This window comes from Podarcis liolepis (genome assembly GCF_965112155.1).
Source record: "Podarcis liolepis genome assembly, chromosome: 17".
NCBI lineage: Eukaryota > Metazoa > Chordata > Lepidosauria > Squamata > Lacertidae > Podarcis > Podarcis liolepis.
In genome coordinates, this window is record NC_139571.1 from 43201723 (window position 1) to 43215690 (window position 13968).

Genomic DNA, 13968 nt, shown 5'->3' on the forward strand with positions numbered 1-13968 from the left:
TCTCCTACATAGCATCATTTCACACGGCAACATCGGTTTTGTAGCATATTTGGGCTAAAATGAGTCTCAAGCCTGAAAAGCTTGAAGATGACTGGCCCTGATATTGGGCACAATATTGAGCTGGAAGCGTGGATAAAATTACGGAATGTTGGTTTGAGATTTATGCCTTTAAAGGAGAATGTATTAAAAATGATGTATAGATGGCATTTGACACCAATAAAATTAGCTAAAATGTATAGGAAAAGAGACAGAAAATGTTGGAAATGTAGGGAAATAGACGGAGATTACTTTCATATGTGGTGGACTTGTGGCAAGGTAAAAAGATTCTGGGAGCTAATCTATAATGAACTTAAAAAGATATTTAAGTATACTTTTCCTAAAAGACCAGAGGCATTTTTGCTAGGTCTGGTGGGAAAAGAAATTAAAAGAAAAGACCAGAACTTGTTCATGTACGCCACAGCCGCTGCATGAACTTTACTGGCCCAAAGATGGAAAACACAAGATTTACCCACCATCCAGGAGTGGCAGGTGAAGATGATAGATTTTGCGGAACTTGCCAAATTGACAGGAAGGATCCGGGACCAAGAGGACCAGAGATACAATAACAATTGGAATAAATTTATTGAATATATAAAGGAGAGCAACCAAAATATCAAGACACTAGCAGGACTGGAATAACACCTCCAATGTAAAACAGTAGAGTAATGACAATAATATATGCAAAAAGTAGGTGATGTATATACCAACTTTCCACCTGTGTGCTTTGTACCACTCCAAGGCCCTGCCACGGTTCTCTCGGGGGCTCAGAGAAAGGGGGAGACTTGCCTTAATAATAATAATAATTTATTATTACAGTCGGAGACCGGCTTGTGGAGACTTGCCTTGTTTTCTTCTCCTTTATGTGCTCGGGTGAACCCAGCTGCTGCCAAGAAGGGAAATCACTTCGAAGGAATTGCTCAATTACAAACTGAAATATTTCTACCTGCAGAAGACACCCTGCAATAAACAAACAACAATAATAGAATTAGACACCACATCAACAGTTAAGCAAAGCTGGCTAAATAAAAAGTCAACTGTGAAGTAGATGTACCGTAGTTTTCGCTCCATAACACGCATTTTTTTCCTCCTAGAAAGTAAGGGGAAATGTCTGTGCGTGTTACAGAGCGAATGCTTCCCTCCTCCGTGGTTTCAAGCGGGAGAAGAGCCGTTGAATGGGGAGGAGAGAGGGACAGAGTGCCTGCTTCTTTAAAGGAGCAAAGTGAGAGGGGAGAGGAGCCGCTTACACGAGTGTAAGCGGCTCCTGTCCGGTTGGCTCCTTTAAAGCAAGAAGGTTCTGCTTCTCTCCCTCCTCCCCACTCAGCGGCTCTTCTCCCGCTTTACTGGAAATAGCAGGAAAGATTTTCAGCTCGCTAAGGGGGGGGAGGGAGAGAAGCAGAGCCTGCTTGCTTTAAAGGAGCAAAGCGGGAGAGGAGCCGCTTACACGAGTGTAAGCGGCTCCTTCCGGTAGGCTCCTTTAAAGCAAGCAGGCTCTCTGTCCCTCCAGCAAAGTTTTTCAGCTCGCTAAGGGGGGGGGGGGGAGGGAGAGAAGCAGAGCCTGCTCCATGCGTGCTCCATGTCCCTTGAGTCCTTTTCCTTCCCTCCCCACTTAAAACGTGGTTACGAAGCAAAGATCCACATGGATCCTCAGGATTTTTGCACTGGGTCACCCCAAATTCACCATCAGATCACATAGCATGTCCATGGCTACAGTTTGCACCCAAAAAATCACACACCCACTGTTACCTGGGGCTGCAGTGGTGCAAAAACATGGTTACAAACATGGATCCACATGGATCCTCGGGATTTTTGCATTGGGCTACCCCAAACTCACCGTCAAATCACATGTCTGTGGCCACAGCATGAACCACAAAAATCATACAGCCACTATTTCGTTTAGAATATTTTTTTTCTTGTTTTCCTCCTCTAAAAACTACATGCGTGTTATGGTCGGGTGCGTGTTATCGAGAGAAAAATACGGTAGGTGCTTGCAGAAGGCTTGGTCCTCAAATCTAAAGCAAGCCACTCTACTCTCTGTGCTAACTCTCTTATTTCTCAACCCCCAAACTCATCCTTATCTGACCCAGTACATTCCAGGGGGAGAGACTGAGAAATCTGGCTTAGCTTTGAGAATCCTCCTTTGAGCACAAAGTAGTCCGGACACCAGTGCATTTCCATCTGTAATCACTTGAGACAAAGTTAGCAATCTGTTTAGGAAGGTAAAATAGGGATGAGGGGGACTCCAATTACAGTGTACTTAATTCATTCCGGAGGTCCGTTCTTAACCTGAAACTGTTAAAGCACCACTTTAGCTAATGGGGCCTCCTGCTGCTGCCGTGCCGCCGGAGCACAATTTCTGTTCTTATCCCGAAGCAAAGTTCTTAACCCGAGGTAATATTTCTGGGTTAGCGGAGTCTGTAACCTGAAGTGTATGTAATCTGAAGTGTATGTAACCCGAGGTACCACTGTATGGGAAGGGGCAGGCAGGCTGGAGGGCAAGATAAAATAAGATCTTTCTCCAAGCTAGAGCTCTCAGCAGCATCAGAAATTTAGCAAGGATTGGAAAGCCCCTTTTCCCACTGCCCCGCAAACCACAGCAGCAGCAGGTTATACATTGCAGAGTTCTCCTGGTGACTCGCTAACAACTGAAAATATCAACTTGCAATCCAATATTTGTTGAGGGACGATACTCCCAAAACTACTAAGATTGTTTCAGGGTACTTAGCCGAGATCTTTAAAGCTAAATATAAAGTTGCCTGATTTATTCAACGGTGGTTATACAGTCTTTTATATACTGTATGTGTTTGTATTATCAATCTATTTGGATGACTTTGTATGATTTTATTGTTTTAAAGAGCTTGGTTTTTAAAAAATGCATTTTCTTGGTTGGTAAAGATTGCATGGCTAAGAACAGTCTATTTGCTTTCCTTGTCAGGTGTCAGACCTTTTTATCGCGATGTGTAACAATCTATTTTGGCAACTTTGTTCAAATGTAAAAACTGTCTTAGTATTGTATTTTGGAAGTTAGAATACTATAATATGTTCTTATTATGTGCTAATTTATCTTCCCAGGGTTTTTTTAAAAGGTCCAATACAATGGTTTCTTTTGAAGAAAGCAATCCTCTTAAATGCTGGAGGAGACTCTTGAGAGTCCCATGGACTGCAAGAAGATCAAACCTCTCCATTCTGAAGGAAATCAGCCCTGAGTGCTCACTGGAAGGGCAGATCCTGAACCTGAGGCTCCAAGACTTTGGCCACCTCATGAGACGAGAAGACTCCCTGGAAAAGACCCTGATGTTGGGAAAGATGGAGGGCACAAGGAGAAGGGGACGACAGAGGACGAGATGGTGGGACAGTGTTCTCGAAGCTACCAGCCTGAGTCTGACCAAACTGCGGGAGGCAGTGGAAGACAGGAGTGCCTGGCGTGCTCTGCTCCATCGGGTCACGAAGAGTCGGACATGACTAAACGACTAAACAACAACATCCTCTTAAAATCAAAGTTGAGAAATAATTTTCTAAGTCCTAAGAGCGAGCATCATATTGCTGGTTTTTAAGAGCATTCAAACCACAGAATCGATATAGGATGGACACACCTACTAAAGACGTCTCAGCAAATGGCCGGCCATCTCTGTGGAATATTATACAAGGGAGGGCTTTACTTCTGTCTTGTAACTTGAGGGAGCCACTGCTGGAAGAGTCCAGCCACCCAAGCAACACCTTCGCACCCAAAAAAGAGAAAAGAGAAAGGTGAAGAACATGGACGAGTCATAAGGATTAAATGATGCTATTCCCACACATTTTCCAGGGATCTCTTTGTAATGAAATAATAAGCATTTGTACAACACAATGGGAGTGTGCAAAGCACTTAAAATCAGAGGATCGCAGAATTGTAGAGTTGGAAGGGACCCCTGAGGGTGTCAGGCTTCAGGAAATTGGCTTCTTCCCCTGTGGCTCTTAGTGAGCAGATCAAATGGAAGGGAATTATTACCAGTTAGTCTCTTTAATAAACACAGTGAAGGACAAAACAAAGCATCTACCCAGAATGGCAGTGCTCCCAATTAAGGCTTACACCCCTTCCGTCTCTATTAATCTACGTTGCTCCTACATCTTGTAATCTGAGCTTGTACCCTCTGCGCTTTCTGTTCTGAGAGTTTCTGAGCTCTTCTCAACCTTGGGGAGGGCGCTGGAGGAATGCTGTCCAACGACTGTGAATCTGTTAACCCTCTCTTTTAATAATAATAATAATAATAATAATAATAATAATAATAATAATAATAATTAATTTATACCTCACCCATCTGGCTGGGCTTCCCCAGCCACTCTGGGCAGCTTCCAACAAAATATTAAAATACTGTAAAACATCAAACATTAAAAGCATCCCTAAACAGGGCTGCCTTCAGATGTCTTCTAAAGGTCTGGTAGTTGTTGTTCTCTTTGACATCTGATGGGAGGGCGTTCCACAGGGCAGGCGCCACTACCGAGAAGGCCCTCTGCCTGGTGCCCTGTAACTTGGCTTCTCGCAGTGAGGGAACCACCAGAAGGCCCTCGGCGCTGGACCTCAGTGTCTGGGTAGAACGATGGAGGAGGAGATGCTCCTTCCAGTGTTTATTCTCCTAGCTGCTCCCCATCCAGTTATTCCCAACTTCTGCCTTCTGAACTAAGTCCCTCTGCAAACCACTGTTCCAAATCTATATTGTCCTCCTGCTCCTGGAAAGATTCAGGAGCAGAGGGAAGGGATGGCTCCTACCATTCCTCCTCAGTGCAGCCTTCCTCAGCACGGTCCCTAACAGAGGGTCATCTAGTTCAACCCACAACAAGTTCAGGAACGTTGCTGCTTTTATGAAGTTGAATTTAGCACTCACCATCCGAGGCTGAAAGCTCTCAGCAGATAAACTGGAGTAGGACCAGGCCAATCTGCGATTCAGCTCCTCGGCGATTACGTTGCAGAGCTCGGGGGCTGAGTTCAGTTGTTGCAGTGGACTGAGGCTTTCCCAGCCCTTCTTCTCAGCCATGGCAGACAGCAGAGAGAAAGGCGGAATCTGACATGGCGGCTCCAAAATCTCATACTAGGAAAGGATTGAGAGGGTCTAATTATCCTCTATCTCCAGGAAGAGATGGAAGCACTCGGGGCTACAATCAGGAGTCAAAAAAGGTAAAGGACCCCTGGATGGTTAAGCCCAGTCAAAGGTGACAATGGGGTGTGGCGCTCATCTCGCTTTCAGGCCGAGGGAGCTGGCGTTTGTCCACAGACAGCTTTCCGGGTCATGTGGCCAGCATGACTAAACCGCTTCTGGTGCAACAGGACAGTGACGGAAAGCAGAGCACACAGAAACGCTGTTTACCTTCCCACCGCAGTTGTACCTATTTATCTACTTGCACTGGCATGCTTTCGAACTGCTAGGTTGGCAGGAGCTGGGACAAAGCAACGGGAGCTCGCTCCATTGCGGGGATTCAAACCACCGACCTTCCGATTGGTTTAGACATCCTCTCAACATTACTAGCAAGTCCTCCATTCATGGAGCTAAAGGTAAAGGTAAAGGACCCCTCGACAGTTAAGTCCAGAAGAATTTGACTATGGGGTGTGATGCTCACACCGTTGTGGGGATTCGAACCACCGACCTTCCGAGTGGCAAGCCCAAGAGGCCCAGTGGTTTAGATCACAGCGCCACCCGCGTCCCTGCACAGTCAGGAGTGGAGTTACCTGCTGCAGGGGGCAGTGGTGCTCTTCCGCCAGAATCTCTTGATGGATGTTTCTCTCTTCTTTTCCGAGCGGCACCAGAACATTCAGAATAGGAACAATAAACTTCTCTGCTGCCCCCTGGGCTTGGTGGCTAAGGCAGTGCAAGGACTGCTGGTGCGGAAGGATACAAAACCTAGGAGGAATTATGGATGCATTAGCGCCTGCCAGGTTCAAGCAACCCTCAAACAAAAACCCCAGGAAGGGGAAAATGCAAACAACAGGTGGAGATAGTAGGAAGGAAGCGCAGAACAAGCCGAGACAACAGCAAGGGAAAAGGATATGGGATGTGAATGTACACATCCAAGAAAAGGCCAGTCTAAGATATTCCCACACAATGGGACATTTTATACCTTCTGTGATCAAAGTCCTTCGTTACCCTCCCACTTAGTTCTCAAGTTCTTCATTACTATGTTATTAACTGCCATCTTCTACAGTACGTGAAATTACCAGGGGTTGGGTCAGAGTTTTAATCTGTTATAAGTTTTTAAGACATTTAATATACAGTGGTACCTCGGATTAAGTACTTAATTTGTTCCAGAGATCCGTACTTAACCTGAAACTGTTCTTAACCTGAAGCACCACTTTAGCTGATGGGGCCTCCTGCTGCCGCCACACGATTTCTGTTCTCATCCTGAAGCAAAGTTCTTAACCTGAGGTAATATTTCTGGGTTAGCGGAGGCTGTAACCTGAAGCGTCTGTAACCTGAAGTGTCTGTAACCTGAAGCATATGTAACCTGAAGCGTATGTAACCCGAGCTACCACTGTAATCGGTGATCCAAGTCAGTCAATTTTATTGTATATAGCCAAAGGCCAACAGAGAATAAAAGGAAAACTTTCGTCTAAAATGTATACAACGTAAGCCGTAGCAGTTTACAACATAAAATAAATTTACAACATTAAAAATTAAGATCGGAGAGCATTCGCATAGCTGGAAAGGAGCTTCTTGGCTGCCAACGCAAATTTGGCTCCCTGGTAATGTATAGATGCTAAGTTTGTTCTATAAGGTGCTACTGGACAATTTTTTATTTTTATTATTTTTATTTCAACTGTGTCAGACCAACACGGCTACCTACCTGTATCTGCTAGGAGCACAGCTGGCACTTCCTGTGCAAATCAGCAGATAGTGTGCAATGTCCTTTACCTGATTGCATCCATATATACATTTGCGATCCATATGGGGAAATTCCCCAATATCTCCCCTCTAAATATGATGAGGGCATCTGTTGGAATCTTAGCTCTACAAAGGCCCTGCGTTGCTGTGGGAAGGTCAGAGTCTCAAGGTAACGGGGCCTTGAGTGATTGGTCTTAATTTGGGGGTATAACAAGAACAATTTATTTATTTATACCCCACCCATCTGGCTGGGTTTCCCCAGCCACTCTGGGTGGCTTCCAACAAAATATTAAAAATACAATAAAACATCAGACATTAAAAACTTCCCTAAACAGTTGGAAGTTTAGACAGCCAATCGCGTTGGGAGTGGGAGTGGCCCAGGCTTTCAGGAATGTATATAAGCTGTTGCTTTGCCCCTGTTTCCCAGTTAGGTAGTTCAATAAGGTTCTTGCTGTTATCGCTGCATCCTGCCTCGTGGGAACCCACCGACACTTCACTCACCTCTGCTCAAAGGTCTCTAGCAAGCTGACCAGCCAGATATAGAGCGGCAGGCTCAAATTGAAACGCAAAAGCAGCTGAATATAAAAATTCCCAAATAAGGCTACAGGCTGGTAGAACGTGCTGCACGGAGAAAAGCTCTTCAGCACAAGCACGCTGCGCAGGCAAGCTCCAAGGACGGAAGGCGAGGCAGCCAAGGGCTTCTGAACAAGGTGGACGTCTTGGAGCTGGAAGACAAGCGGACAGATCAGCGTAAAGGAAACAGCGAGTTCTTAAAGCTACAGTGGTACCTCGGATTAAGTACTTAATTCGTTCTGGAGGTCCGTACTTAACCTGAAACTGTTCTTAACCTGAAGCACCATTTTAGCTAATGGGGCCTCCTGCTGCTGCCGCGCCGCCGGAGCAGGATTTTTGTTCTCATCCTGAAGCAAAGTTCTTAACCCGAGGTAAGATTTCTGCATTAACAGAGCCTGTAACCTGAAGCGTATGTAACTGTACTGCAGTTTCCATAAAAAAGACCAAATGATTTCGCCCAGTATCCCACCAGTCAAATGTTACAGTGGTACCTCGGGTTACATACGCTTCAGGTTACAGACACTTCAGGTTACAGACGCTTCAGGTTACAGACTCCACGAACCCAGAAGAACTTTGCTTCAGGATGAGAACAGAAATCGTGCGGCATGGCAGCAGCAGGAGGCCCCATTAGCTAAAGTGGTGCTTCAGGTTAAGAACAGTTTCAGCTTAAGAACGGACCTCCAGAACGAATTAAGTACTTAACCCGAGGCACCACTGTACTCCTTTGAGGTTTAAGAAGCACCACGGAAGCAACTTGGGCAAAGAGAGACAAGATAATATTCACTCCCAACCAGAATCTCTTAACTCAGGTCCAAAGCTGAATTCTTGCCCTTGGCTGTGCTGCCAGGCCAGATTCCATCACTAGAGCTGGGCGATATATTTATAAATTGTCTGAAACTGGTATGGCTTTCAGCCCATGATACCGGTTTCAGACAATTTGAGAAGGCTCAAATTGCCTGCAGACAGCAACGGCGCAGGCAGGCAGGCGCCCCTTTGTTTTTGTTTTTTTTTATAAATAAATTTTATTTAACATAATTGTTACAAAATATAAGCAAAACACTGCAAATGCATACACACATATACACTTCAAATAAGCACATATGCATGAAAAAGGAACAAAAGAGAAAAGAAGAAAAGAAAAAAGAAGGAAAAATAAAGAGAAAAGAAGAAGAAAAGTTGGAAGAATTTCTTCCAAATTTCTTCCACAAATATCTCAAATATGAAAATAATAATAAAATTTCATTGACTTCCATCGCTTACACTGCACTTCCTATATACATTTTAAGCAAGATTGCTTAAAATCTTGCTCCCTGCCCCTTTGGCTCGTGTGAGCCCCAGCAGCATAGGGGCTTGCTGAGCTGGGGGTGGGGGGAGCTTCCCACCCCCAGCTGAGTTCAACAAAGCCCTGATGCCCTCCCAGCTCATGTGAGCTAGAGCAGCATGGGGGCTTGCGCAGTAGGGGTGGGTGATGGGTCTCAGCTGCTTTTTCCTTCTCTAAGGTTGGGAGTGAGCAGCAGCTGAGATACATGCCAGAGTCAGACATTGAGATATATCAGCATATCATAGTATTTAGCTGCTGATACATTTATGATGTCGAAAACCAGATATCACCCAACCCTTGTCGTTTAGTCATGTCCAACTCTTCATGACCCCCTGGACCAGAGCACGCCAGGCACTCCTGTCTTCCACTGCTTCCTGCAGTTTGGTCAAACTCATGCTGGTAGCTTCGGGAACACTGTCCCACCATCTCGTCCTCTGTCATCCCCTTCTCCTTGCGCCCTCCATCTTTCCCAACATCAGGGTCTTTTCCAGGGAGCCTTCTCTTCTCATGAGGTGGCCAAAGTCTTGGAGCCTCAGCTTCAGGATCTGTCCTTCCAGTGAGCACTCAGGGCTGATTTCCTTCAGAATGGAGAGGTTGGATCTTCTTGCAGTCCATGGGACTCTCAAAAGTCTCCTCCACCACCAGAATTCAAAAGCATCCATTCTTCGGCGATCAGCCTTCTTTATGGTCCAGCTCTCACTTCCATACATCACTACTGGGAAAACCAGAGCTTGAACTATACAGACCTTTGTTGGCAAGGTGATGTCTCTAGGTGATGTCACCCAACCCTACTTCTTCTTAAAGCGCCAACTCTAGGACCTCAGTCTCACCTCTACGCCTGCTCCTGGTCGGAGCCCACGGCCATAATTCAACATCTGCTGATAAGCAAGGCACAGAGTGAACTTGTTGTCCAGTTCATAGAGCCCAGCCTGGGCATTTAGCACCTGGGTGATAGTGCCCTGGAAAAGGAACAGAGAAAGGAAACATTACAAAAGATGTGCCCTGCTCTGGAGAATTCCAAAGACACCTTCTTGAATCCCAAGGTAGAGGAACCAAGTTCAGGGTGAGGTTCTCTCTGTGCAGGAGATACTGTTTGCTTACTGCATAGGAGATCATCTGGGACTTCCGAGCTGGAACCACCATCTTTGCTTTCTCCTCCATCTCCAACGAGCTGCTAAGCTGCTCACAGGCCTTGGTGGAGACAGACACAGTTGGGCTTCCTTCTGAAGTACTGCCCAAAGACTGCTCCTTCACTCGTTCCACACAGTAAGGTAGAAGGTGTGAGGAGGAGCTGGTGATGAATACCCTCAATCCAGAAGCTTTAAGGCAAGCCGTTTTAAGAGCAGTGAGGACATACCGATGCCCAAGCTGTAGCACGTGATGCCAAACCAACTGGGAAGATCTCTAGGACAGAAAAACCAGAAGGTGAGTCAGAATTCAGCACACTCTCAAGAAATATATTCTTCCAACAAGAGCCTTATCCACCAGCCTCAAAACTAGCTGCAATGCATCTCAGCTGGTATTTATGGGTCATGGAAGTTACACATCACCTCTGAGATGACTGCACCAGTGTTAGAAACTGAGATATGGAAGCCAGGAGCTAAATGGCACCTTAGACCTGGGTTATGGGCGCAACAACAGAATGTCTAGGTGTGCTTTTTTATAACAAGAATACAAAGCTGAAAATGAATGAGCTGCAGCTAAAATATTATGATCATTTTTCACATGGTCTAGTCCTTCCCCTGCCCACCCCCCTAATATTCTTAAGAGGGTCTCTTCTCCAGTCTTCAGAGCGTAGCTGGAAGTGGAGAGGCAGAAAAAAGTCCTCCTTTCCTTCTACTCTACAGCTTTAATCTGAAATCTTAGGCGCCCAGTACTCGGAAACTGCTCGCACTAATGAATTTCACTGTTGCAAAATGCACCTAGAACAATGGGAGATTTGAACCCTGGACTGTGCTACCTATTACAGTTGTACCTTGGAAGTCAAATGGAATCCATTCCAGAAGTCTATTCGACTTCCAAAACGTTCAGAAACCAAAGTGTAGCTCCTGCAGCCAATCGGAAGCTGTGGAAGCCCCGTTGGACCTTCGGCTTCCAAAAATAGTTCGCAAACTGGAACAGTCACTTCCGGGTTTGTGACGTTCGGGAGCAAAAACGTTTGAGAACTAAACTGTTCGAAAACCAGGGTACGACTGTAACTTTACATCATGACCTTCTACATAATGAATATATTGCAATATGAACTCTTAGTGTAGAGGCAATATTTTGAAACGTAGAAAAGAAATATAGCTCTGACTCAGCTTGGCTGAACTACTGTACAGTACAGATGTAACAGTGAATTTTCTGGGACAGCTTACCTGCACAAATACTGGGATACACGTAGCTGAACTAAAGCACTTCAGGAAGATGAAAAAGAAGGTATTTTGGTGGATGTAGAGAATAGTGCTCAGCCTACACAGTTCACCTGCCACATTCAGCTTCGCAATCTCCTTATACTGAGGCCTAAAAAAAAAGGAGATAATATCAAGGTGGATCTACCTATATAAACAGAAAATTGCAACAGCAGCAACCAATCTGGCTAGACCAGCCTTCTCTAGGTTACGTTCTGCCAAAGGCAGGAAAATAATTCACGTTACAAGCTTGAATGACTTGTCTTTACTTAAGCCAAGTCATTCACCACTCTAACAGAAGCTTGCAGAACATCGTATTTCTGTACAGTCATACCTTGGAAGCCAAATGGAATCCATTCCGGAAGTCTGTTCGACTTCCAAAACATTCGGAAACCAAAGCGCGGCTTCTGATCGGCTGCAGGAAACTCCCGTCGGACATTCGGCTTTCAAAAAGAGTTCGCAAACCGGAACAGTCACTTCCGGGTTTGCGGCATTCGGGAGCCAAAACGTCCAAGTACCAAGGTGTTTGGGATCCAAGTTACGACTGTATTCATTTTCTCAGACAGCTTGCTCCCTTGGTGGAAGACGACAACCGGTTGAACAATCATGGCTGCTGGAAGTATTTGGCAGGCAACACTGAACCTTTACCTGGCATTGAGCAGCTGTGCAGCTTGTCTCGGGTAGAAAACAGGGAGGATATCAAGAGTTTTCTCTGGACTAGGCATCACTTGGATTGGGTCTTGCATGATCTCCAAATACCCAGCTGTGCTCTTGCCTGCTTTGGGGATATATATCCAGCTGGGAAACAGCAACAGACACCCTAGCCACTCAAGCTTAAAACGCAGGAGCTGAACCAAAAAGAGAAAGAGACTCTATTAGGAACACATTTTCTGTGAAATTGGTACTTTGAATAGGTAAAGGTAAAGGACTCCTGGATGGTTAAGTCCAGTCGAAGGCGACTATGGGGTTGCGGCGCTCATTTCACTTTCAGGCCAAGGGAGCCGGTGTTTGTCCACAGACAGCTTTACAGGTCATGTAGCCAGCATGATTAAACTGCTTCTGGCGCAACGGGACACTGTGACAAAAACCAAAGCGCATGGAAACGACATTTACCTTCCCGCCGCAGCAGTACCTATTTATCTACTTGCACTGGTGTGCTTTCGAACTGCTAGGTTGGCAGGAGTTGGGACAGAGCAACAGGAGCTCACCCCGTCGTGGGGATTTGAACTGCCGTCCTTCAGATTGGCAAGCCCAAAAAACTCAGTGGCTTAGACCCCAGCGCCACCCGCATCTCTGTTTGTTAGAAACAGTGTTAGAAAGCAAAAGAGAAGGCAGTCCTCAAGCCGTACCGTGCAGGGCAACTCGCCAGTGTTGTCTTGCACATACAAACTAGCATCCACCAACTTCTCTTTCTCCCCAAGTCTTTCGTCCGTCAAGTAGCCCACGAGTATTAAGTGTGTCCGTTGCAACCTTCTCTGGTTGGACAAGACGCCTTCACCTTGGCGAACCCATTCCCTGAATTCATCGGAGCTCCAGGTTAGATGACTGCAGCAAGGCATCCGCTGTTGGGACTGGAGGTCAGAGACAGAAATAAGGCTGGAAGGGAAATAATGATTGATTTAGGAAACAAAATTTTGATTTTCCACATAGAATTCTGCAAGATGTCTAGATGTAAGAGTCAATATTCATCCATAAAAAAATGCATACATAAAAAATAGTTGGCTCAGCTTGGGGGTGGGGGAATCAGCCAAAAGAATAGGTCTCAAAACTTTTTAAGCTGCCTCATTGTGCTCATTCCATTTTCATTTCACCTTTAATATGTATGCCGCCTTTCTATATTACTATACACAAGGCAGTTTACAACAACAAAATATACAACAAAGTGCAGACACCTTAGAATAATCTGATGAAATACAAAATCATAATAAAAACATAATTTTAAAATGAACAAATAAAGTAATATTCAATAATATGTTATAATTTAATAATACACAATAAAATTAAAATAAAATAAATATATATGTTGAAATACCAACATATAAACCGAAACTTATTAACAATTACAATAATTACTAATACAGATAGGTAGCCGTGTTGGTCTGCCATAGTCAAAATAAAAAATTCCTTCCAGTAGCACCTTAAAGACCAACTAAGTTCTTGGTATGAGCTTTCGTGTGCATGCACGAAATACATGCATGTATCTGAAGAAGTGTGCATGCACACGAAAGCTCATACCAAGAACTAACTTAGTTGGTCTTTAAGGTGCTACTGGAAGGAATTTTTTATTTTTAATAATTACTAAAATACCCTTCAGAAAACTGATTTCCAAATTTCACAAGAGGACACAAAGCTAGTTAACAATATGTGAAATACACCTTTGACCATCTCTTCCAACCCCGCAATTCTCCCAGCCCCTGGCTCACCTGTAGCCCTGCAATTGCAAGAGGTCCTTGGGGCTCCCGCGCTCCAGGGCGCGCACCAGGCAGCGCAGCGTTGCGCCCGCCGCTTCCGCGTCGCTCCCGCTGATTCCCCGCAGCGCCTGCAGCCACTGCCGCTCCAGGGCCGGGAGGGAGGCTCCGGGCAGCCCCCGGCCCGCTTCCCCGGCAGCGCAGCCCGGCGGATCCATGGCTCCCAGGCGCGCAAAATTTGTCTCCGGAAGAGGAGGAGAGAGCCGAGCGCGCCGCCAGAATCGCAGGCAGCAGCAGCCTCTCGCGCGTCCCCGGGGCTCAGACGCGGAAGCGCCACTTCCTGGTTCCCCCTTGGAAAGCAAGGCAGAAATTCAAATAGTGCAATTTTT

At 45.5% G+C, this 13968-nt stretch overlaps 2 protein-coding genes across 7 annotated transcripts in view; one reads left to right on the forward strand and one right to left on the reverse strand.

Annotated features, from left to right (window-relative positions):
• LOC310696464 (tumor necrosis factor receptor superfamily member 1A-like) overlaps positions 1 to 13968 on the forward strand; it is a 78573-nt gene that overhangs the window by 55469 nt on the left and 9136 nt on the right. The gene's annotated exons all lie outside the window — the stretch shown is intronic.
• CTC1 (CST telomere replication complex component 1) overlaps positions 1 to 13968 on the reverse strand; it is a 38460-nt gene that overhangs the window by 15114 nt on the left and 9378 nt on the right. For 4 of the 6 annotated variants that reach the window (XM_083481671.1, XM_083481670.1, XM_083481672.1 and 1 more), the window contains 10 exons: positions 12521 to 12767; positions 11820 to 12019; positions 11139 to 11283; positions 9883 to 10185; positions 9612 to 9740; positions 7389 to 7612; positions 5738 to 5909; positions 4899 to 5102; positions 3630 to 3753; positions 882 to 996 (listed from right to left, as the gene is read on the reverse strand). In XM_083481671.1, the coding sequence (XP_083337797.1) occupies positions 882 to 996; positions 3630 to 3753; positions 4899 to 5102; positions 5738 to 5909; positions 7389 to 7612; positions 9612 to 9740; positions 9883 to 10185; positions 11139 to 11283; positions 11820 to 12019; positions 12521 to 12767 (1863 nt within the window). Of the gene's footprint in view, positions 1 to 881; positions 997 to 3629; positions 3754 to 4898; positions 5103 to 5737; positions 5910 to 7388; positions 7613 to 9611; positions 9741 to 9882; positions 10186 to 11138; positions 11284 to 11505; positions 11795 to 11819; positions 12020 to 12520; positions 12768 to 13594; positions 13828 to 13968 lie in introns of those variants that run through there. The other 2 variants (XM_083481669.1, XM_083481674.1) reach the window with 2 other exon arrangements.